Source organism: Populus euphratica, unplaced genomic scaffold (genome assembly GCF_000495115.2).
Source record: "Populus euphratica unplaced genomic scaffold, PopEup_1.0 scaffold111.1, whole genome shotgun sequence".
NCBI classification, from domain to species: Eukaryota; Viridiplantae; Streptophyta; class Magnoliopsida; order Malpighiales; family Salicaceae; genus Populus; species Populus euphratica.
In genome coordinates, this window is record NW_011499877.1 from 433,369 (window position 1) to 459,962 (window position 26,594).

General features: G+C 30.3%; 2 protein-coding genes and 1 long non-coding RNA gene across 5 annotated transcripts in view; 1 reads left to right on the plus strand and 2 right to left on the minus strand.

Moving 5' to 3' along the window:
- The window catches only part of LOC105128551 (transcription factor WER-like), a 29,995-nt gene extending 5,059 nt beyond the window's left edge, over positions 1 to 24,936 (minus strand). The window contains exons 1-3 of one of the 3 annotated variants that reach the window (XM_011030274.1): positions 24,708 to 24,936; positions 24,475 to 24,604; positions 23,955 to 24,150 (exon numbers count right to left, since the gene is read on the minus strand). In XM_011030274.1, the coding sequence (XP_011028576.1) occupies positions 23,955 to 24,150; positions 24,475 to 24,604; positions 24,708 to 24,831 (450 nt within the window). In that variant the 5' untranslated portion in view covers positions 24,832 to 24,936. Of the gene's footprint in view, positions 1 to 23,954; positions 24,151 to 24,474 lie in introns of all 3 variants that reach the window. The other 2 variants (XM_011030272.1, XM_011030271.1) reach the window with 2 other exon arrangements.
- Positions 1,936 to 7,005, plus strand: LOC105128550 (uncharacterized). The gene is made up of 3 exons (XR_842880.1): positions 1,936 to 1,949; positions 2,847 to 2,848; positions 6,891 to 7,005. It is a non-coding gene; the product is annotated as an uncharacterized LOC105128550 (long non-coding RNA).
- On the minus strand, positions 20,740 to 21,781 carry LOC105128549 (uncharacterized). The gene is made up of 2 exons (XM_011030270.1): positions 21,466 to 21,781; positions 20,740 to 21,346 (listed from the first exon to the last, which is right to left on the minus strand). Exons 1-2 carry the CDS (start codon positions 21,576 to 21,578, stop codon positions 21,097 to 21,099), a joined length of 363 nt encoding a protein of 120 aa, XP_011028572.1. The 5' UTR covers positions 21,579 to 21,781; the 3' UTR covers positions 20,740 to 21,096.
- Positions 24,937 to 26,594: the final 1,658 nt, after the last annotated feature.

The window sequence follows — 26,594 nt, forward strand, 5'->3', positions numbered from 1 at the left end:
AAACGAAGCAATAGGAAGTGACTTAGTGAAGATATATACAAGTTAATCTTGAAAGGAAATAAAATGAATCGAAATCTTCTTCTTTATAACTTTATCTCGGACAAAATGGTAATCAATCTCAACATGTTTTGTGCGAGCATGAAAAACAAGATTCATAGATAAATAAATGGTACCAAAGTTATCACACCAGATAATAGGAGCAGAAACAGACAGAATCTATAAATATGTTAATAAATATTAAAGCTAGATAACCTTAGCAGTGCCATCGGCTAAGACTTTGTATTTAGCTTCAATAGAAGAGCAAGCAATTATATGTTGCTTACTTGATTTCCACGAAATCGGTGTCTAACCAAAGAACACAAGTTAACCACCCATAGATTGTGATCATCAACACTACCTACCCAATCTCTATATGTAAAACCATGTAAGGTAAAGAAAGGATTGTGAGTAATATATAGGTCATGTGATGTCATACCTTTAAGATAACATAATATGCATTTAACGGCAGCCCAATGAGAATCTGTAGGAGCATGTATAAACTGACAAACTCTATTACCAGCAAAGCAAATATCTGGACGCATAAAAGTGAGATATTGAAGAGCACCCATAATTTAACAAAAGTGTGTAGCATTAGAAAACAAGGGATGTGATAGAATGGTAGCTTTAGATATAAAGATAGGAGTATCAATAAGTTTACAAGATAACATATTAGCCCGACTAAGGATGTCAAGAGTATATTTATGTTGTCGAAGCATAAGACTAGTAGTAGTAGGCTAAACCTCAATACCTAAAAAATAATGAACAGAACCAAGTCGCAAAGCTTAAATTCAAAGCTTAGCAACTGTATGAGGCATTGGAGTAGAAAAGAGTTGATACCCGTAAACAGAATATCATCAATGTAGACTAGAAGATAACAAATATCAATACCAATAAAGAAAATAAACAATAAGGTATCCACTTTAAAGGCATGAAAATCAATAGATAATAGGAAATCATTCAGACAAGTGTACCAAGCTCGCGGAGCCTGTTTTATACCATATAGAAACTTATACAATCGACACATATGAGAGGAGAGAGCATAATCAACAAAACCTGGAAGTTGTTTCATATAGGCCTCCTTATCAAGGACTCCATTGAGGAAGGTATTATAGATATCAAGTTGATGAATTTTCCAATCACACAAAACAAAAATGAAGAAAACTAGTCTGATGATCACCTATTTGATAATAGGACTAAAGTTTTTAGAATAATCAATACCTTTTTACTCAGTGAAACCTCTAGTAACTAAACGCGTCTTATACCTCTCGATGTTGCCATCATATCAACATTTAATCTTGTACACCAACTGACTACTAACAACATTCATTGAAGGGTGAAACAACACTAAGGATCAAGTCCTTTTAACGTGTAAGGCCTGAATTTCCTCTCATAAGGCCTGAATTTCCTCGCGTATAACATTATACCATGCCTCATATTTGTTAACATCATTAAAAACAAGTGGTTTATGAGTAGGAAGAGAGACAACCTGACTAAATGAGGCAGCAGAGGCGGTGGCTATGGCCATGGCGATGGCAGTGGCGATTGATAAAGTTATCTTGTGCTATCAAGGATAGAGAAACATGGGATGTTGGTGAGCAATTGGGCATGTAAAAAAGGTGTCAATACCCAAGAGTGGCTAGAAAGGATATGAGGAAAGGTCAACACATAACTGCAGGCCTATTGGAGATTTGATTAAGAGACTGCATTGGGTAACACACATCAGCAAAGCTAATGTAGAACTGGGCTGCTCTGTAATGTTAGACCTGAAGATAAGGGCATTTAGCAATGGGGAACTTGTTCTTGCATAATGATCATTTGAAAAACAAGTAGCTGGAGATAGTATAGTAGGGCTGGAAGAAGGTAAAGTGAGGGTAGAGGTTATGGGGAAGGGCAACTTATGACAGAGTGCTGTAGAGGGTAAAATAGGGGTGTTGCTTGGGCAATTGGGACAGGGGTAGGCTAAAGGAATTGTGGAGGATGCAAGGGTAGAAAGTGTCTAGACTATGTGGAGGGTGTTAGGGTATATGTTATTTGTTCAGAGTTCGTAAAAGGAAAGACAGTTTCATGAAAACGAACATGACAGGAGATATAAATAAAGACACTAATAACCTAGATGAAATGAGCTACAACCTAAGAAGATATACGGTGAAGAATGGAAATCTAATCTGTGAGCATGGTATGGACGCAAGAAAGAAAAATAAATACACTCAAAAGTACATATAAAATTATAATAAGGAGTACGATGAAATAGACACTTAAATGGAGATTTATTTTAAAGAAGAAGAGTAGGCATGTGATTAATAAAATAAACCAATGATTTAAAAGTATAGTTTCAAAATTGCAATGGTGCATTGCACTGACCTAAAAGAGTGAGGCTCATTTTGACAATATGTTGATAATGATGCTCAACTATACCAATTTATTCATGAGTATGAGGATAGATTAACTTATGGTGAATGCCAATGGTTTGAAAGAATTTATATAACTTATGATATTACTAGCCCAATTAATTTAAACAGATTTAATTTTAAGTGAAAACAAGCATTCAACAAGTATTTGAAAATGTTGAAAAGTGAAAAATACATTAGATTTAGCAACAAGCAGATAATACCACATATGTTTAGTATGCGCATCAACAAAGATAACAAAGTAGTGGAAGCCATAAGAGGAAAACATAGGGGTAGGGCCCCAAACATCACTAAATATTAAATCAAGTGTGGCATTAGTTTTATGACCCGTAAGTTACAACATCAAAGACAACGACTTGCCTAAAAGACAAGAATGACACTGAGCAAGAGAATGTCTAGAAGTACATATGATTTCATTGCTAGAAACTAACAAATCTAAAATACGAGGGATTGGATGACCCAAACGACATGTTATAGGTTGGCAGTCATGGAGATGCAAGGAGACCAAAATGCTTGAGGAACTAATGTGTTAGAAGACTTAAAAAGGACATAAAGATCATCATTACTCTAACAAAAAAGGAGAACTTCCTTGGTGATAAGATCTTTGACATAAAACATAGAAGCGTGAAATTCAAATTAAACATGAATATCACAGTAGATTTTCTGGACATATAATAACGGTTTAGCAATATAAGACACATGAAGAATATTAGATAATGTAAAGATGTTTCGGGGAATGTAATGTAGTATGTCCAATATGGGATATGTCAAAATCCTTACCGTTACCAACATGTAAATGATCATTACCAAGATAGGTTACAGAATCAGTTAAAGTTGCAAGATTAAGTGTGACATATTGATTCTTGTCGATGTTAGGGAACTAAGTCACACTAGAAACATTCCCAATAGTAAGGTAAGCAAAAAGGTGTTGAGAGTTGCAATGAAAGTGGGGATAACATAAATTTGTATGACTGAAGTTGTAGTATGATTGGTAACGGACATACTACTGTCTAAACCACTAGGAAGCCCCTACATTACACCTATTCTACTGCTAGTTGGTTGGTCTCCAGTCGACAACAGAGTGACCTCGTGGCTGGTAGTTGTAGCAATTTTTGTGGGGACACTAGTTATCACAAGAATGACCCCTGTTATGGCTAAAATTTGGGCAGTGATGAAATATAGCAAGATGAGTAGAGGCCTATGGTGTTGGCAGTAATGGTGACTACTATAGTAGAGAAGAAAATAGCAAAGACGAAGCGACATTCATGGAATGAAAAGAGTTCTTGTGCAAAAATTCATGGGTAAGAAGGTGGTTGTGGAGATCAGCATATGATACGGGTTTTGTCTTAGTTATAAGACTCATTACCAAGCCTTTGAACTTACCACAAAGGTCACAAAACACAAAGAGATTGAAGTCTTTAAAAGACATAAGGCAAACAACAATAGCCAGTTCAACAAATAAAGATTTAGCTTGCTACATGTATATACTAACCGATAAGTCGCCTTGCCAAAGATTTTAAAAGGAAGCATGAAGTTACATGATGTGAGAGTTAAACAGAGATGCAAGTGCTTTGTTAAGAGTATGCCAAACACAATGCAAGGTAGAATAGTCTACCTCAAGATGCAACACATCCATAGAGAGGGAGGAGAGTAATACACTTGAAATAACTTGATCATGTTGCTTCTAACAAAGAAAAAAAGGGCTAATTATAGAGGAAAAATCAACAAAACTATCAGAAACATAAGATGGAAGATATGGTACTAAGCCATCAATGAAGTGAAAAATACCTTGACCAAAGAGATAGGGCTTCCTCTGTTTTTGCCAATAGAGATAAATTTATGTTTGTAAGTTTCAACGAAACAACTTGGTGGGTGTTTGATAAAAGACTGATAGAAAATTATAAGGAGGAATCAAAGACATGCTCTACAAGTAAAGGCTGCTGTTGTGGAGAAAAGACACCACCGACAATAGCTTGTAGTTAGCTGGCTGGCTGTGCTACACCATCGGTGATGAGGGAGAAGTCAGTGGCAATAGTAGAATCTATTTAGAAAAAGTAGAGAGAAGGTCGATTACAAAGGGAAAGAAGGAGAAAAGAGTTTTGATGACAAAAAACTCTTATACCAAGTTGAGCATAATTAGGAGACTTAACCTACTGATTAGTCAATCCTTTCTATATGTGTGTGTGTGAGAGAGAGAGGGGGCAATATACAATATTAATGATAGAGATTACCACACAAGAGTATGACTATAATATTTTTATATAGGTACATTCTATAATAGGTGACATTACAAAGGCCATTTTGATTTGGTTGGCTTCCACCCTACGAGAAAGTCTTGTTTGAACAAATACAAAGAGAGCTGGTCCTCGATTAAGGGAAATTTTTGGATTTTATTTTGCTAAAATGTGAAAAGATAGAATTGGGAAATTATTTATTATATGACCAATTATCGTCCCTAAACACATATTTGCCAAGCTTGAAATGGATCATGCTCTATTTGTTATTTTTAATTTTTTTTATAAACATGGATGTCTAAGCTAACTTGCATATATCTTGACTAATTTCATAAGCCCTAAAGTTAATAACTATGTAAATTTCCAGTGGTTTTAAGAGAACTCGAACTTGTGACCATTGGAGAGTAAATCCAAGACCTGACCAGTTAAATTATTTTCAATGACACATTTATTTATTTGATAAAGTAGCAAACAATGTTATTCTATTATATAAAAATTAACAAAAAATAATTGATTAATTAGTGAATTAACGAGACATTACCTCATGATATTAAGTAATTAATTACAAGATTAAAAGCATTTTTGAGAATGCGGTATAAATTGTATTTCCTCACAATTTATTTTTTTATAAAATATATTTTTTTATGTTTTTAAATTGTTTTGATATGTTAATATCAACAATATTTTTTTAAAAAATAAAAATATTATTTTAATATATTTTTAAATAAAAAATACTTTAAATGATCATTGATATAAACTCTTAAACCGGGTCCTAAATGAAAAGGGCTAACGGGAGATCCATCTCGTCCATGCAAGTTAGAGAGGTCAAAATTGACTACAGATCTCTTGCCTCCGCTGTCCACCTCCAAAACAGAAAATGGACTCTCGGGTGCAGTGAAAAGTCAGTGCTCTTACAAGAGCCCTGAAACATTAAGTTAAGACAGCAAATATGATATCAGAAATCGTACATCAACCCTTAAACCAATGTTTCACTAGCGAAATAAGATTCACTTTGGTGTTTTTTTATAGTGACCCGTGAGTTCATTCATCTTCATTGCTAACAAAATCCAAAACTCATAAATCACAAGGCAATTAATTTAAGGAGAGTAGCAAACGAGAGGGCCAACTAATTTGGAATTCAAGTTTTGTGGCTGCGGCAAGCACGACTAGAAAATTGACTTTCATCGAAGAAATATTTCATCGGCTAATAAGCTATATTTTTATTGGTATAAAAATAACCAACGGTTTTATGAACCAGTTCCTTATCAGGGATATCAATAAATAATTTAATCAGTAAATATAATTATTCATAAAAATACTAATATAATATTACCAGAAATTTATCACTTTTTCTCGGCCAATCGGTCAATAATTATTATCAACAGTAATTCATCTTGTGTAACTAAAAAATTAATAAATATAAAAATATATCAGTAAAATTATCTAAAAACAAATCACAACATTATGTAAACAAAAAAATTTATTACGTCTATTTATAAGTCTATTGATGTACAAAGTCAAGCACATACAAGAAAAATATTTGTTCAAAAAGATATTCAAAAAATTTCAAAGCTTACTTATAGCAAATAACTCAACTCAATTATCCATGAATTACTATATTTTTTTTATCTATGCTCTTTTTGTATGTGTGTTTTCATATACAACTTTATCAAATTAGCTTATGTCCAAGCTGTGTAGCTTGAAAAATAAATAATTAGTTAAACTTTATCATAAATAATTATTAACATTTAAAAAAAATATTTAAAAATAAAATAGACTCTTACCATATTTTTTGCATGATTAATAAAAGGAAGTGATCCACCCATATATTTGTTAATAGAATCATGAGTCTTTTTGTTTATGTTGAAAGACTGACTTCGTGATTGCCTTCTAAAACCCTCCGATATTAAGAACTTAAGATATCTATCTCAATTACTTTAAATACTATTAGGAGATTTATAATTCTTTAATATCTTAAAGTCATTTGACTTGACTCTTTTTTTAATGTAATTGTATGTTTCATATCATACTGATTAAAAAAATAAAACCGTTTCGTCTTGACGCTAAACTTTTTATCAACATCTAAACAAAATAGCTAAATCAATATAATTTTTTATTATATCTATTTTTTTTATAAAATCTCAGTAGCATCTCTCCTGTACAGAAACCTACCCTAAAATTCCACATTCTTGCTATTATATATTGGTAGATTTTGCATGGTAATATCAAGGGATTTTCCTTAAATGCAAAATCAATTCATAATATTCTTGATTTAATTAATTATTTGATAAACATAAGCCTAATCTCATTTCATACTTTCATTTAAAAATAGAAAAGCCTGAATAATTTTGAACTCAGTTTAATGAACTTGTGAACAATATCAATCACAACTAAGAATGATTTGTTGAATAAGAACAATATGTATACAAATGATACCTTTTCCTATAAAAATCAATTATAATTCTTATTGATTAACCAAGTTTAAGATCAAACCGAATTTAGCTTATACGGCCAACTCAAATAACTGCTCTTAGCTCAGCTTAATATGCTTAAATTCCCATTTAGCAAGGCATTATCTAAAGTTTAGTATGCCTAAACTATGTTCTGACTAGATTGAACCTAAAACATGTATGACCTTCATCATTTTCACCAAACAGGATCATTTTCTAGGAACAATACATAGACATTATTGATCAATATGTAAAAGCATGTATGTCTACGTCTATCAAAGATTCATCTCATTTTAATTAAAAAAAAAAGGCTCGTCAATTGAACCCCTGTATATAAGATGTTAGACGAACTTATAAAATAATTTAGGTTGCAAAATAATTATCTTTAGAAACTTCACTATATTGTTCTCCATGTGTCTTAAATAAAATCAATAACTTTAAACACATATTAATTGAACCTAATTCCGATTAACAATCCACATAAAAACCCACCAAAATCTAAGTAAAATAATGACATTAATTGCAAATAAACATGGATATAATTGCTAAAACATTCGATCTAAGTTATACAAACAAGAGAAAAAACATTAAATCTAAGAAAAACCAATAAATATCAAGATCAAATATTAAATCCTAGTGGAGAGAGAGGAAGCATTGCAACTAATTCTACAGAGAGAATGTTAACCACTGGTTATGAGAGAGAGGGAGGGAGAAAGAGGGAAACAAATCGTGGATGTTGAGAGAAATGGGAAAAAAAATTAAGGATTGCCCTAACATATCTGTTTTTTAATTCATCGATGGAATTTTCTGGTAATGATTTCATTACTAAATCAACACGTCAACACATCAGGGATGAAATCACCAACAAACTTTTTATATTTATCAATAATTCTATAAAAAAATTAAATAATTTATGAAATATTTTGAAAACACCCCCAAAACTTACTAATGAAATTTTATCTGTCAACTATTTCATCAATTAATTGAACTTTCATGACTTTTTTCTCAATTCTCTAAAATTCTTTGATGATTTTAGCGGTCATCGGTTATTACATCGATGATTGATAACTTATGAATTTGTTTCCCAACTCTTTGGAATTCTCCTACAATTTTAATAATCATTGGTCATTACTTTAGTAAATTATAATTATGATAAACACTAATAAAATGACCAAAATATATTCTATTTTTATTAGTTATTCCAAATAAAATTTTAAAAATTTCTCATTTAATATGTGTGTTATAATCCCCTATCCAACCTAATTATACAAGAATAATAACAGCAGTAACAATCATGTTCAATAAAAAAATTTTATTCAAAACCATAATCATATTTATATTTGTTTGATTTGATAAATGTATAAAATATAATGCATTATAAAGCAACAATAAAATATCTTAATTATAGAATGATGTTTTACATTTTAAATAATTTCAATTCCTTTTTAATTTGAAACCTCATCATCTTCATTGTTATTTTCATTATCATCATATCATCATCTTCCTAATTAAATTGAAGTTGGTCAATCTCTTAAGCTTCATTAACTTTTATATGTCTAGTGGTACTTAATAAATCATTTAACTTCTTAATATCAATATGAACATAAGTATTCTTAACAAAAAAAAAACTTGAACTTTCATGTTGCTGATTCGGTAGATGAAACAAATTAACGAGTTAGTTAGTATAAATCAAGAAGTATCATTTACAAAATTGGTTAGAAAATGGATTATTAGTATAAATACAGACTCAAGGTAAATAAATATAATTAGTAAGTGCTTCTTTATTATAAACCACATGCTAGAGTGATGAATATAATGTGTTAATGTATACGAACATTTTCCTTGAAAAGGTCGAAATTATGGAATTGGATTAAAGAATTCTAAGGTTAAATTAAGGCATAGGATAAGAATAATGAACTAGATACATGATTTAAAATCATATTGAAAAATTTGTCTCAAAGACCATTATCAATAAGTTAAGGCCCAAGTTAATGATATCAAGTTCGATGAATAAGTATAGTCAAAAGTCATGTTTGCTGATTTGGGATAATGCACCCTTAACCAAGATTAAGTATGAATTAAATGTATGAAAAATATTAATAACTCCTAGTTGGAATTAAGTAGGAGTTAAATAAGTTTAAAAAAAAGGGCAACTAACATAGAACATGAACTTTTATTATTGAAGAGAAAGAGCTCATGTGTAAATGTTATAGATCACAAATGGGGAATTGAGATTATTTAATGAATGTAGTTAGCTTATAGCAAAAGTGGTGGTTAATGCTCAGGGGATAATGAACATATGATCATCAAGATCATAGCCTATTCTTGAAAGTGGTTGTTGATGATATGAAATCAATATAATAAGCTTTCAAAGTAGAGTAAATAATATAATTCTGTAAGAACCAAAACATTGGTGCTACCATTAAAAAGGATAAACCAATCATAGGTGGAAGGATTTTAGGGGTAAAATCTAGAAATCTAGATAGGATATTGATGATTTATTTGAATGTTTATAAGAAGCTAAGATGACAATGTGGCAATCAAAAAGAGAAATTGTTCTATTATGATAAGTAATGTTTTGCATAAATTTTCTTCAATGAATATGAGTAATGAGTAATGAGTAATATAAAGTGAAATTATTAATATTCTATGAAGGTATATTTAAGTATAAATATTTATACTTATGTGTATTTGTTATAGGATCTTCGCAGACCATATAAGAGTAGTCATTTATCTACTTCATATTTTACTTAGACTTATGTAATAATTATGAAAATATGTATATAATTTAATAATTTTTTTATTATGATTTATATATAACATTAATTGAAAGTGCATATGCTTTTGGATATTTGTATTTACTAGATATACAAACTTAGCTTATTAAAGGTTTAGCAGTCATGTTTTAAGATTAAATTGTATGACTAAACATTTTACTTATTGACCAAGATATGTAATTCTAATGTTAATGTGATTGTTATGGATTGATGGAAATTATATGGTGATGAGTTGTTACTAGTGATGTTGAAATCAAGTTAAGATATAGGAAGATTGAATCAAATGATCATGATGTGTGGTTGTATAATTAATCATAATATATATGTTATTAAGATAATTTGATAGTAAGTTCAATGTGTTGTGGTCTAACCTATAAGAATAATGGTAATACTATGAGAATTGAGAATGTTATCTTTTGCTTTGTATGTATCCTAAGGAAAAAAGAACTGTTTAGTGATTTAGACAAAGATAATTCTACTAAAATTTCAGTAAAAACTAGAAACATAAATTATAATTATATGATTTATTTCATATATATGAATATGTTAAATAACAAATCAAATTTAACTATAAGATCAAAACACTAACATGGATTATTAATATTAAACATTAAAAAAATTCACTATGTTTTTCATGAGTTAAAGGCTTAAGGTATCTTCACAACATTAAGATTTTATTAGGTATTATAACGAGACTATATCATACAATTCTTCCTCTAATAGTACTAGCAATACAACATTCCCTTCAATTTTACCTCTTAAGAAGTCCTTTTTGTATTTTTTTTTTATATATATAAATGGGACTTAGCAAGAATATCTATAAGGAATTTTAAAAAAAAAAGTTTTACCACCAGTCATTAAGATAAAGACCTTATTGTTTTTTATATAATATAGATATTTTATATTTTCACATGTGCTCTATTCACAAAATATTTCATATGAAAAAAAAATTATTTATAGTTCACATCAATGTTGTTTTTATTTGAAAATTTTATTTTCTTGGAACATCATATGTCAAATCATTAATTACCATAACTTATTTAATTTATTAATTAATAGTCGAAGACAAATATTTATATTCTTACCTAGGTTTGACTATAGATAAAAATATAAATTTTAGTTTTATACACATCTCTGGAAACAAGTTGCTTACTATTAATATCACTAGCCAATAAAAATAGAATGCAATAAAGGATCCAAATGGATTGAACCCATCAACACACAACTCAAGATGTATGTTTCATGATTTCTTTAAAAACTAAATATGCACCCTAATAAAATATTTTCGTGCTTTACCATCAAAATAATGTATTATGATTCCATCTACTTTTTCATATGAATGATGTTTGTCGTGTGATTGGTCATCCTTAAATATATAAATAATCTTTCCAGCCTCACTTATGCAATGATCTATAATTTATTATGATTTATGCATCTATTTTATAATGGTTCATCAAAAAAATTTAAAAGTTTTAAAAATTTAGTTGCATTTAATTTAGTTCTTCATTGACATATGAACCTTCATTTGAATAACTATGATTAATTTTCATTGTATTCATCATCATAATCCTAGAACAATTGCTATTATCATCTATAATTTCACATATGCTACTAGAACTAAATATTGAGTCAACAACTTTTTTAACATGGTCTTATAAGGAACATAGGGTTTTCTATATGCAAACCAACACAAATATTTCTTTATAAATTAGTTTTTAGAAATTGCATCATCACAATATTTGATTGATAAATTTTTTATTTTTATAATTTACATATAGATATCTAATTTTATCTTTACTAATATTCTTTAAATTTGATAGTACAAAATTAATATAACCCTCAACCTTTTATAATGATATTTCATAGAGTGAATCTTGATACATTCAAAAATTATTATTTATTATTTTAAAAAATATTACTAAAAGAAAAACCCTCCAAATTGATTTCGTACCCATTCCATGAAGTAAGGTTATCCTTGGAGACTTATCGGATTAGCTCGCTCCTATTAACAAATGCAGTGCAAGGGACCGCGCTGCATCTTAGAAGGGATGTAAACGTCGTCATCCTCCTATTCCAACAGCTAATACCAGCTGGCGTTGTGGTCACAAAGGGACTTGATGGGAACTTGGATTATCCAGTGGAGGTTCCTCAAGACAAAATAAAGAACGCAAGGAAATATGTGTTCATAATTGTTGATAAATTACAAGTTTCAATAAGATTCAACACCTCAGCATGTCCACAATTACAAATGGTGACTAATAGAAGCACTTGGAGAGATTCAATCAGAATCTTCAGCTTAAAATGGTGTACACCTTCTAAACCAAAAGTAAATGGGCAAATACGGCTTCAAAAGCAGTATTGTCCACAACAATAAGCACTTTTCAAAGCCTCTAAAATCATGAGATGGTGAAAACTAAATTTTGGTGTCTTCAAACTTCTGCATACCACCCTGTCCCTTCCAATTAATGACTATCGACTATGGAGGACCTAAAAAACCTACGTGAAAGTGAATGAAAGTATTGTTATGGTTTTTTTTTTAAAGTGTTTTATATTTTAAAAAGTATATTAATAATATTTTTATATTTTTTAAAATTTATTTTTAAAATCAATATATTAAAATAATTTAAAAATATAAAAAATATATTAATTTAAAGCAAAAAAAATTTTAATTTTTTTTTAAAATATTTTTAAAATGTTGTGCCAAATAGACATTAAGTGTAGCAGGCTGAATCATAAATCTCATGAATTTACCTGAATTTTCTGAAGCAATTTATATGCCATGATTTTGTGTTGTTGTACTCGACTCGAAATACCCCGAGTTCATTATTGTGGCAACAATAAGAATTGTTGATGGAGATCACCTGTATTCAGAAAGGAAAGTCAAAACGAAATATTAATAGAAATTGGACTTTTTCAACACAAGCATAACAGGAGCAGTCATGTGACCTTGAAAGTTGGCACAATAAATGTTAATAAAAAAAAAATCCTAGCCTTTTGAGCCAAGCCCAAATGGCTAGAAGCTCCTCTCTCTCTCTCTCTCTCTCTTTTCTTCTTCTTATATTTCTATTTTTTTTCCTATTTTTCTTTCCCTGGTTAGCACACAAAATGCATAAATTCTAAATATAAATATTCTCACACTATATCTTTTCATTTAATTGGTACAATGATGAAATTACATGGCAAAAGCGAATCTCTGTCATTGGTTGATAATACAACCAATCAAGTGGTTGGTTTCTTTAGCCAAATAGAAATAATAACAATGTGAGCTCCTCTTTTCACTAAATAAGCTATTCTCTTTTCATTAATTGAGCCACTACTCTTTATATTATATTCGTCAAGTAACCCAATTGATCTTGTTGATAGCCATATGTATAAATACCCATGTTATCCACACATCAAAGGAAAATGACTCATCATCTTCTTTACCACTCAACTAGCCATGTGTTTTTCTTATTTATCCTTTATTATTTATTCCCTTAAAAAAATACATGAGGGACATATTTTATAGCTAACACCGGGCCTATTCATTCTAATATATTCACTAGTCCATTATTAGATATTAGAAACCCAACTCTCTTTGACGCTTTAATAACTTCATAAGAGGTACTGTTTGTAAGAAATTAAACAAGATTTATTTATTTTTTCATACATTGATTTTAAGGTTTTCCATGACTAACATAGAAACTTTTGGAGGGAGAGGGACTACGATCCCACCATCATCACCTCCCACAAATCTCAATCATCTTGCTTAACAAATAAAAGCACTTGCTAAAGTTGTTCTATCTACTTAGCAATAACTCAAAGCTCTTCCCTTGCCGTCATATACTATATTGCAAGTTGCTCTATAATCAATTATACCTATGCACAAACAACTTTATTTTCTAAAAAAAAACTAGATAAAATGACAAGTAAAAGAGTAAATGATCTTACCATCACATCTCTACCATACCAAAAAATAGGTCTCACCATCGTAGAAAACATTCTCAAATAGGATTCTAAAAGAAATGACATATATTAATATATCAAAACTTAAGGCCACAACCATTTATGGCTATATATATTACCATTTATATCATTCCTTTTAGAATCCCACTAAAGTAGACTTAAACATAAAAGAAAATGACGAGAGGAGAACATAAACATTGCTAACTAGATATGATATTCTCTATTATGTCAGAATATATTAAACACGTGTGTTTATAAAGGTTTTGTCACCATAAAGATGGACATGGATAATTATGATAATCTCACTGAACCCTAGAAGCAATCTTGAATTGGTGATATAAGATAACAATGCAATGTGCAAAATACTTCCCTTAACATTTCATAGATCTACATAAGTCTATTACTATAGTTTAAAACTTGGTTTTATACTTGGCTTCTTTGACTTGTGTAGCAAGTTGATTCGATTCAATGGAAGCATACTTATTTTGAAGAGCTTAACTAGATATTTTTTTTCATTACTTAAAGAAAAGGGTAAAGTATCAGAGTATATCTTAAGAAATTCAATAAAGAGGTTCTCAAAGTAAAAAAATTTTTTAAGCCTCAGTCATAGAATCCTTGATTAGTGATGTGCATAACTATTTATTTTAAGAATGACTATATGCATTCCTAAACAGAACTGTCACGTCAAAAAATCCACGAGCGGCGTCCGCTCTGGTGATTTTTTTTCTCTTTGTTATGTGATTTTTTTTCTCTTTGTTATGTTTGATTTGATCTTGTTGGATTCTTTAGGAGTCGTTACCTAATATTTAATTGAAGATTACTAGAAAACCCGGTTATAATGGTATTGTCAAAGATTCGCGGGTAAGGAACCGGTTGTAGTTAGAGAAGGGATTAACACCCCTAACACACCCTACCTGAAATAAGCTACTTCATGGACTTAATGTGTTAAAAAAAATTTAAAATATTTTTTCTTTTCATCAGATTTTAGAAATACAACTTCCATACAAGTTTATACTTCTATGATCCAATCAAAATAGTAAATCCTTCTTTATTCTTTGCAATTTATCATAAATAAAAAGAAACATTCATAAGATAAATACAAGTACACACATGCACTTTCCCTGTATTTTTCTTTTCTTTTCTTTTTCTTCTTTCTGTTTTTTTTTCATATTTACAAAATATAAATAAAAATTCAAACTAAACAAAAATTACATTAAAACTGTCGCACGTCAAAAAATCCACGCGCAATCCACGCGCGGCGTTCGTTCTGGTGATTTTTTTTTCTTTATTATGTTTGATTTGATCTTGTTGGATTCTTTAGGAATCGTCACCTAGTATTTAATTGAAGGTTAATAGGAAACCCGGTTATATTAGTCTTGTCAGAGATTCACGAGTAAAGAACCGGTTGTGATTAGAGAAGGTATTAACACCCCTAACGCACCCTACCTGAGATAAACTGCTTCATGAACTTGATATCTTAAAAAAGTTTTAAAATATTTTTTCTTTTCATCAGATTTTAGAAATACAATTTCCGTACAAATTTATACTTCTACACCGTGATCCAATCAAAATAATAAATCCTTCTTTATTCTCTGCAATTTATCATAAATAAAAAGAAGCATTCATAAGATAAATACAAGCACACACATGCACTTTCCCTCTATTTTTCTTTTCTTTTCTTTTTCTTCTTTTTATTTTTTTTTTCATATTTACAAAATAAAAATAAGAATTCAAACTAAACAAAAATTACATTAAACAGTTTAAAAATTACAAAATAACCTCTCAAAACTTCATAATAGTTCTGAGAAGTCCTTCTAGGTGGTTGCTCCACGCGCCGTCGCTGCTGAAGGTGGCAGAATCGGTGGATCAGGGTCGTCTTCCTCTTCTCTGTCTTCCTACACCGGCGATGAAGGTCACCGTCACCTGCAACAACAAGAAAAACGCACAAAAAACAGTTGGTTTTAGTTAATTTTTCAGATCTGTTTTCCTCTGCATTCCGTCCTTATTTGCTTCATTTTCTTCTTTCTCCGGTCTTCATGTCCTTCTCCTCTGCTTCGAGTGTCGTGGGTGTCGCTTGTGACTGTTGGAGCTGCGGTGGAGAGGGGAGGCAGTTGACCGGTCGGCGATGCTGGTTGAAGGAGACAAAGAGGTTGCTGTCCAGCCACCACTGGGGAAGCTTTGTCGCGTCTGTGCTGATGAGGGAGACCCTGGCCTGCTGCTGGTGGAAGGGGGAAGATATGTGGGTCTGACTGGATGTAGTGGTTGGGTCTGTTCGCTGACCCGTAGAGGGAGGCCGATGGGTCGGCTGAGAGAGGAGAAGAACAGCGCTGCTGCTGGATAGTCCTCACCCTTGTTGGTGGTAGCAGCCTATGATGGCCGCCGGCAAGAAGAGAGAGCGAAGGGGAACGACTCTAGTTTCTACAGGAGCTGCAAAGAGCAGAGGGAGTAGTTGAAAGGGAGGCTATGAGAGGAATGGTCCGAAGTAAAAAGGGAAAAAAATTGAAAACGAGGAAGGGAAAATGTGAAGGAAAATGGGGAAACAATTGAGGTCGGTCTGAGGGGGGGAAATGAATATGGACGATGGCCCTTTTTTATTGGCTGGGTCCGATAGGGTGAAGGAAGAGAGATGGCTGAGGGGCTGCTGTTTGAGGGAGAAAATTCAAGCAGAGAGGGGGGCGGCGACTTTGGATGAAGGAGAAGAAATTTAGGTTTAGGGTTTTTCCTTCTTTTTTTGTTAAAATTGCCCCCCCTTTTTCTTTGTGTTAAAAATTGCTATTTACAGGCAAAATGTGTTACTTGGATTTCAAAATTGGTCCCTCAATTTTATTTTTTTGTAAATTTTAATTTTTATTTTATTTTTTGTAATTTTTTTTTAAACAAGCAATATCAACATCTACTCAATGAGGAAAATCAATGATTTTAAAAATAACACGTTAAAAGTTGAACGCGTTCCAAATATCTTTGATTTTAAAATGATGCAAATATATTTAAAAATGTATTTTTTTGGATTTTCATTATTTTTCTCTATTTTTTGGATTTTTTTCTAAAAATTTATCAAAATATGGATCAAAATTAGGGAATAACCCAGAATTGGGTTATAACAAGAACTTTCCTCAAATTAAAATAAAGTTATAAAAAGCCATATATGGGTAGAAAAAATAAATGAGGCAAGATAAAAGCATCCATATTTTTATAAAAAAAAAATAGGAGAATTTTCAAAATATTGGTTAACTCTTCATGACTTTTAGACATTCAGAAGTAACCCAACGAGACTAGTGCAAGATAAGCTTAAATACCTTAAGTTGATGACAACTTTTTTAAACACCATCAGCACTAAAGTGTTAGTAGATATTAAAATGAAATAGTTTATATAATATCCATCACTAATGAAAGAAGATATTGGTAATCACAATCTAAAAATTATCTTTTCCACAAAGATAAGAGATATGATATAAAGGAACTTTATGTCTACAAAAAAAAAGAAAAGATAAAGAGACTCATTGTCAAAAGGTATCTCTAATAATTTGTTAGGAAATGAGTAATTGTCAAAGGATATCTCTAATAATTTGTTAGGAAATGAGTAGAGGATGAAAAGCAAAGAGAAAAGGCTGATACTATTTATAATTCATTACTAAATATTAACATAATCCTAATAGAAAATTCATAGGAAGAGATTATAGTAGGAGACAAAAAAGTTATGAAAAATGGATTTTGTTTGTGTGACTCTTAAACCTTTGTCATGAACTTATTATATTTACTCTAGATGATAGGAAAGGAATGACTTTCCTCCATAAGAATGCCTTGTTATTTACTATATTCATGTCCAATAATAAGGTACACAAGTATTGGTAGATGATGAAAGTGCTATCAACATTCTCTTTAAAGACACCATAGTATAGATGTGTGTTGAACTATTTAAGTTAACTCTAGTAAAAACCTTTTTACTATCATAAATTCACTTAAAACCAATAGAATTACAGATGCAATAATTCTATCACTAAATTGCAATGACAATTACCGATAGTCACTATTCCATCTACAATTCAGTTGGTATATACCAACAAAATTATAGATAGAATTTGGAAGAAAAAAAAGGTGGTTGATGACATCGAAGTTTTTACAGACGATTTTACCGACAAACTTACTAAGGGATTCAAATTAGGATATCTGTATAGTGACGTGACCAATTCACTGTCAGACTTATGACACGATCAAAAAGTTGATATTTTATCCTAGGTGCAGAAATATCAAAGTAATAAATAACCCAGCAAGATTGAGGTTGAACAATAGGGAAGTTAACTATATAAATTATAAATAACAACAACAACAATAATCATGATGGTGGTGGTGATAATGAGTTAAAGAGGACTTTGAAATGTAATATTAATGTGAAGATTATAAAATGATAAAAACAAATATCAAGATTAGAGGATCCACTAATAATGTAAAGATAAGTATAATATAAACTCTTTATAAATTATCAACATGAACATATTAGTTATTTTATTTACGTAACACCATACTTACAAATTTTATCAAGTATTCATGATGCTAACTTATGTTGACAACAAATCAAGTTCCTCTTATAATAATTGATATAACCAAAAGATTAATGTCTTCTCCAAAGTGCAGGAGTGTTGAAGTAATAAATAATTCAACAAGACCGGGATCAAACCACAGGTAGGTTAATTATATAAATTATAAATAACAGCAATACTATAACAACAATAACAAGGATGATGATGATGATGATTATAGTAATACTAAGACTAATAATAATGTAATAGTAATAGTAGTACTAGTAGTAGTAGTAGTAGTAGTAGTAGTAGTAGTAATTATAATAATAATAGAAGAAGTTGATGAGAATTTTGAGATGGAAGATCAACGTAATGATTAAACAATGATAACAACAAATGTCAAGGTTAGAGGATCCACTAATGGTATTTCAAACAAGTATAGTATAAACTCTTATTACTCAAATGGAAACCACACATAAAGAAGGTTCCAATCAGATTATAAATTATTAACATGATTACATTAGTTATCTTATTCGAATAATGCTAATATTTGTAAATATTGTAAGGTATTCATGATTATAACTTATGTTAAGAACAAATCAAATTCCTTTCATAGCAAAGGTGTCGGTTATACCATATAGTTTGTGCTATGAAAGTGCTAAGCATTTGTTGTACCAAGTGTTATACAACATAAATCTAGATTAGTCATTTAATAAGCAAAGTATTAAAGAGTTAATAAGATAACAAATATAAAACATGTTAGTATCAAATGTTAAAGTCCATGTTAAGTTTACATTATACTTATTCTTACACCATTAGTATCGCCTTTTCATTTTGACATAATAAACTTAACTAAACATAATGAAAGAAAGAAAAATAAAAAAAATAAGAACATAAATAAGATAAAAGTTAACTAAGTAAAAAAAATGAAATGAAAGACATAAACTTGATATTCATAAAAGCAAAACATAAATATTACAATAATACAAAGAGAGAAAGCAAGAGCATGATCTGGAGATCAAGATGTCTAAATGCATGAGAAATGACTCTTTTTATAGGTTAATATTGGGAACTATTGATTTAATGACTAATTGATGAGTGGGTGACCAACTCTTGACTTGGTGACAATTCTTATGTTCTCTTATCTGCCTAAAACATCATTGATAACGTCAGAATTAGAACCACTTAAAAACATGAAAGTTGTAGGAAATTATCTCAGATTTCCAAAAGAAAAAAAGTAGAGTTCATTTGGACTTTTAAAACTCCAGATATAGGTCAAACACTGAACACTACGCAAACTATAGGACAGATTCAGACTTCTTTGTTGTTGCTATAATTTGAACTTGAAAATAACCTTTTTAAATCTTAGACTCCTATAAAAGTTGCAGGCCTATGAACTTTTATTGTTGTGTTATTTTTCAAACCTATGAACTTTTATTGTTGTGTTATTTTTCTAGTTAAGAGTTATTTTTATTATTAGTAGTTTTGTGATATTGTTTTTACAGATTGTCATGTTGATTTTAAAGTTGTCTTGTATATTATGCATTTTCATACTTTATTTATATAAGCATGATTTAATATCATTAAAAATCATATGAACATGTGAACAATTTGTTTAAAATTTCAAATCATTCATTAACAACATAAAAATTAAAAAAAATAAAAATAATGTTTAAAAAACACAAGTATTAATTTGACATTATAATTAACAAATAAAAATAATATTAAAATATTACACTTTGAATTATGCATCTCAGGTTTTTGCTAATTTATAGGTCTTGTTCGGCTTTTAGTTGTTGTGCTTTAAACTTAGTTCAACATTGAAACTAAGTTTGGGGCAAAACTATTGTTCTTAATTACGGTTGCTTAACGACTCTAAACGACTACAAATGATAATAGCAATTGTTTAGTAAAATATTGATGAAAATCATGGTTGTTTACAACCGTTATTACCATTAATGATTGTTAATAAAATCATGTTTTGAAAATCATTGTTGTTTACAATTATTATTATCATTAATGATTGTTAATAATATTGCTACCCAATTTTTAACTCATGTTTGGATAATTTTTTTTATAAAAAATAAAAAAGAAACTAAAGATTTACATGTGACAATAACATAGAATATCAGGATTAAAGTAGCAATATATCAAGTAGATAATCACTAAATCATATATAATTACTATAATATAAAATATCATAAATATAATTTGATTCGTGTTAATTATAAAAAATAATTATTGCAATAAAAAAATATCATATATTTGTTGGTGCTAGTTATAAAAAGTAATTTTTGCAATAATTATTGTAATATTTTCTTACATAGAACATATATAAATTTTTTTATATTAATGAACATCTAGCCATATGCATGGTGGGGGGAGAAAATTTACACAGAAAAATTTAAAAGCGAGAAATTTAGGGCAATCAAAAAAGAAAACTTAAATGTAATATTTTTTTCCGTCCAAAACCAGTCGTGCCCCGACCCTTGGCCTTTGATTTTTTCTAACACGGAGACTAGCCCCTCTCCTTCATCTGGCTTACTCTCCCTCACGGGATCTCCTCCTTTTAACCAAACCAGAGAAACCCCTGCTTTGGTCTTTGAGAATTCTCGGTTTCCCCCTTCAGTCGACCATAGATCAGCAATCTTCTCTCTCAGCCAGCCAAAACTTGATCTCCTCCCTCACCTCTCCTTCCCCTACAGAACCCAGTCACCCGAACAACCCTACCACAACACCAACCTTTCCTCTCTTAGCTCACCAAGACCAAAAAGACCCGCCAACCACGACCGGCTCTCCATCTTCCTCGATCTCTTTGTCTCATAACCCGAAACAAAACCACCAGTAGCGTTTTCTTCCCTTTCGGTCTCCTCAACAGTAACAGCCACAAACAAGCAACAGCAAGGCCATTCACTATTGTTCCTTTCCCCAGCAGCGATGCCCCCTTTTCGGTCATTCCTCCTTTCCCCTGGCCACCTGAAACAAAGAAGAAGGTGAAACAAAGAAAAAGAGAGATCTATAGAAGAAACAAATCTAAAAAAAGGAAAGATCAAAAGCATATTTGAAAAGGAAAGGAATGATTTAAAATCAACTGCCTGTGTTTTTTTTCCTTGTTGCAGGTCACAGTGAAAGCCATCGCCGGCAGCACAATGAAGAAGGGAGGAATCCATTGCAGATCTCCCCTGTCGTTTTTTTGCTGGCCGCCCATGAACCCACGCGCCGTCAGTGGCAGTGACGAGTGTATCAGACACACCGCCACTGTTTTGTGGTCTAGAACCTTTCCCAGTAGTTCCCAGGAGTTTTAGGAGCTATCATGTAATTTTATTTGTAAGATGTATTATTTGTTTTATTTTAAATTTTGGTGATTGGTAATATGTAAATGTGAGTGCTGCAGAAAAACATCATAAAAAAATGTGTTTTTCTTGTAAATGTTAAAAAAAAATAAAAAAAGAAAGAAAGTGTTTTAATTTGTATATAATCAAATATATCAAGAATAAATAAAATCATGTTGTATTTCTATAAAAAATATAAAAATATATTTTTATATATTTTTTAGAATTTAATCATTAATTTATTAAAACCTTAAGAATTTCACTAATATATAGATTGTTGACTTCAATTATGGTTAAATGTGATGTTTGTATTTTTTATAAAGAAAATATAAAAAATGTTTTTTTATGTATTGTATGATTAATATTCTCATGTGTTTTGAATGTTTTTTTATATATAAAAAAATATTGTTATATGATCAATATCCTAATATGTTCTGAATGTTTTTTTATATATAAAAAAATATTAGAAGTTTTAAAAAATATATTTTTACATGGATTTTTTAAACACAAAAATTATTTTCTTGTATTTCTGGATTTTACAACATGTTTGTAAAACTCTAAAGGGTATTGGCTAATATTTTAAAAAATATAAAAATCTTATTTTTTGAAGAAATCATCTAGTATTCACTATTAATGTTTGGATAAAAAAATCTCAAAGGGATGAATATCTAAAATATTATTGGGAATAATTTGTTATTATTTACTGTTAATATTTGAATAAAAAAACCTTTAGTGGTAAATATCCAAAATAATTTTCTAAGAATAATATGTCATCATACAGCTTTGAAAGAAGCCTTGATTATAATTAAGAATATTTCAATTTTTGACTCCACAGTTTACGAGTATGAAACACTGAGGCAAAATGAGGCTTTTAAAGCACTCTGAATTTCCTTAGGAAAGTATGAAACACTCTGAATTTCCTTAGATTTCTAAATTTTTGTTCCTCCTTCTTACGATTTACGAGTTGCAAACAATTGAAATACCAAAGAAAAAATGTGCTTTTAAAGCACATTGAATCTCCTTGGATTTCTATCTTAATAAATTTAGTCTGAATCAAACATAGGTTTCAAGAGATTTGTATTGGTTTCCTTTGAAACTTTGTAGACATAATTAAAGGTATGATCTATATTAGCCAAGCATTATTGCTTTTAGACTTTTAACCCAAATCATTCATCATAGCAAACCTATCCTAGAAAAACTAATTAAAAGAACACCAACACCATAGCAATTATAGAGCGTACTAGGGGTATTAATAACTTCTTTTTATACAACTAGTTCCTTGCCTTGGAATATCTGAAAGACAAGTTAAGATTTCTAGTTACTATAATATTAGGTAGAGACTTCTTTATTCACGAATCAAAACAAAAACCCTGAAATCAATCGAGGATTGTCACGACACCGTGTCCCGCTTGAAAGAATGCGACAAATAAAATCATATTTTTCAATTATGATTGAGTCAAAAATACATTATTTCACATAATTTTTTGTCAAACTATGCTAGTTTGATAAAATATCTATTTTCTTTGCCTGGGATTTTGTACGGGGAGGGGCATATTAGCTTTCTTCTCCATATAAAAACAATAACTTCTCCCACTTATCACCTTTATTATCTCTCTCTTTTTTCTTTTTTTGGATTTTCTTGAATTTAATTTTAAAAAAACAAATATCAATAAGAGAAAATTAATTGAAAATCACAAAATAGACGTGTGAACAACCAAAATACATCAAAAACATATTTCTTTGATTTTTTTGTTTTTTAATGGAAAATCTTGAAAAAAATAAATTCAAAATCAAGTTATGATATTGATTTTATATGTTCTATATCAGGACAATAATCAAATACTATGATGGGTAGCTAAAAAAAAGGGTTGCATTCACTTTTACATTTGTATGTTTGTTGAAAGTATATAAATATTGGAATGATTTGCTGAAAATCCTGAGCCACATTTAAGGATATCACATTTGTGAACACGTGCGTGCACATGTTAATTTACAGGCAAAAAGAAAACAAAAACAAAAGGAAAGTAATTATTCATTAAAAAAAATGTTGAGATACAAAATGGCGCTTAATTTACAAGTCATGCCATAAAAGTTTCAAGAGACTGGTCTAAAAGTTCCATTAAACTAGGAGTATGTAGATATGAATCATCATTAAAAAGCCAGAAATTCTCATAGCAATCACTCGTCAATATTGGCTCTTGCGTGCTAGTGATTTCTGTTTCCTTTTCATGACTATGTTCTATCACATTAGTCTTATTACTAGGAATTAACCTCTCATTTGAACTTAATTTAGTATAGAAATTCGCCTCTATTTTTTTGGAGAATTTAGATGAGCTAATTTTAGATTTTCCCTTCTTAACCCCTAGTTTTATGCTCAAATGAGTGTTCCAATGATTCTTCACTTGATTATCTGTTCTTCCTGGAATCCGACCAGCAATTAGAGACCACCTAAAAAAAATAATTGAGATTATAAGAACATACGTTTGGTATATTCAATAACAAACAACGAAGCCCAGAAACTAGCTCTAAGTTTAACGAGTACAAAAGAGTTGCTGATGATAGTATCATTAAGAAACAATAGTATCATTGTCTCCTCAGTGACGATCAATCATGTACATTCACCAACTTTATTAATAAATTAATCAAATAATCAATTTATTAAAATTTACCACGCATTTTTTAAGACTTAATTATTATGTTATATCTAGGAAAAAAGAATAAGATGCCTGCTAACTCAAAATTATATAACGTGAATACGAGATGAAGAGAAACCTATTGCCAAGAAGCTTATGGAGCCGGATGATAAGGTCATCCTCTTCCTCTGAGAAAGCCCCGCGCTTAACACTAGGGCTAAGATAATTCATCCATCTTAACCTGCAGCTTTTGCCACCTCTCTTGAGGCCTAAAACACAGCATTCAAATCTTTTAGCTGATAAAAAAACACCACGGGCTCTAAAACTAACATCAATCCCTTCTACATGGAAAGGTAAAAAAGAAATGCTAACCTGTGACTTCTGCTGCCCGATTCCACTTTCCTTTGCCATGCACCTTTACGTAATCCATCAAGATTCTATCTTCCTCCACTGTCCACAGCCCTTTTCTATATTCTCTACTCCCAACTCCTTCCATTGTTGTTGCAGCGAAATGACGTTTTATTGTAGATATGAAGATATTTATAATTATTAATAAACCCTTTTTGAAGAGAGGTTGCTAGAAAGAAATTTTGAAACCCGTAGTAGTGCGCCCCAATATTTTATAGTTTATATATATGGAGGATATGCAAGAAAAGGAAGTCATTGATAGAGTGTATGATTGGGTGGGGCTACGATTCCTTCCCCTTCCCCACAAATTATTGAGGTTTAAGCAAGTTTTTGAAGCAGTGGAAATAATGAGTCATGAGAAATGACAAAGTTCATTACAACAATATAACAATGGTGATCTGGCTGGCCCAGAGGAAGAAAATAGGCTTTTGTTGGTTACATAAGCGACAAAAATTATAAATGTACGTTACTTTTCAATTGTCGGGCTACCAAAGATTCTCCAGCCCTCTCACAAACTGAAAATTACCACGGTGGCTACATCCAGCTAGTACTTTTCTTAGTCATTTTTTTTATGATTATACTGCCGACATTTGTTAGTTTAAACGAGCTGGGTTCGGTTTACTTTAGCACACTCAAGAAAAAAAAATTAAAGAAATAATACATTCCATAAAACATTTGAGAAATTAATATAGTAGAAGGAGTCATGTACGATGCATACAATTCAAGTAGGAAGCATCACATAGAACTTTTTTAGAATTATAAAATGGTATATACAAATTTATATTAAGGAGAGGAAGAGAGAGAAAAGTCATGAAAGTATATCAAAACTCTTATGATAATACCACAAAAAACAAAAAAAATCTTGATGAGATGAATTTAACAACATAAAACAAGTATGTCTTGTCACTTTTAAGAAGCTTGTGTGACCTATTTTGGTCTTCATTATTGACATTTCTTATTGTTATTGGATTCGTCTTGTTAAGATCTTTTTAGTGATACATGTAGTGTCGTCATAAAACTTCTAAATGTCTCTAAGATTTTTTTCCTTTATTTTTTCTCTCTCCTTTCTTCTTAAATTAGATTTTTCCCAGCTATTTCATAATTTAAAGAGAGTAACATATGACTTGTGAATCACATATATCACCTACAACTCTCTAAATTGTGTTATTTTTTAAAATATTTTTTTAATCACGTTATTTCTTAAAAAAATTAAATATGAGTTCCACAAAAACTCGATTATGTTGCTGACATTTATTGGTTTTGATGAATTAGATTTGGATAAGGTGTATTGAGAATCTGTTTGGGAAAATTATGACATGTACCTTTGGATATGGCTTTTGAAACACTACAAATTATGGCCTGTGAAAATAACACATGGAAGGGGTTGTGATATTAGTTTTTAAAGTATTACCAAACAATTAAAAGTCTCAGTTACAATTAAAGCCAAAACCACAATCAAATTGGTGATTATCAAACGAGCACTACAAGCACTTGTATTAGTCTTGTACTAGTTTGTATAGAATTAAGCAATCTATTTCACGTTTTCATTCATACTTCTAAATACAAGAACAGAGAGCTTCTTTGTAGTCTTTTGTACAAGTTTGTTTTTTATAGTCTTTTGTACAAGTTTATCTCCTGAAGAATAAGAGATAAATATGGTTATAATAGACATGGAATATAACCAAACAACTAAGAATTTTAATCACAACTCTTTAGAAGATAATTATAATCTGAGATGATTACAATCTGTTATATAATTACAATTTGAGATGATTACAATCCCCTCAAATTGGTGCATAGATATTTTATATGCCTAACTTGTCTAACACTTGGTGAAAGGCTTTACTTGAT

Bases quoted from the DNA above. Each gene is read 5' to 3' on its own strand.
- LOC105128549 (XM_011030270.1), bottom strand. From the start codon at position 21,578: ATGGGCGGCCAGCAAAAAAACGACAGGGGAGATCTGCAATGGATTCCT. The intron at 21,347-21,465 runs GCAGTTGATTTT...TCTTTGTTTCAG, and splicing joins AACAAGGAAAAAAAACACAG to GTGGCCAGGGGAAAGGAGGA.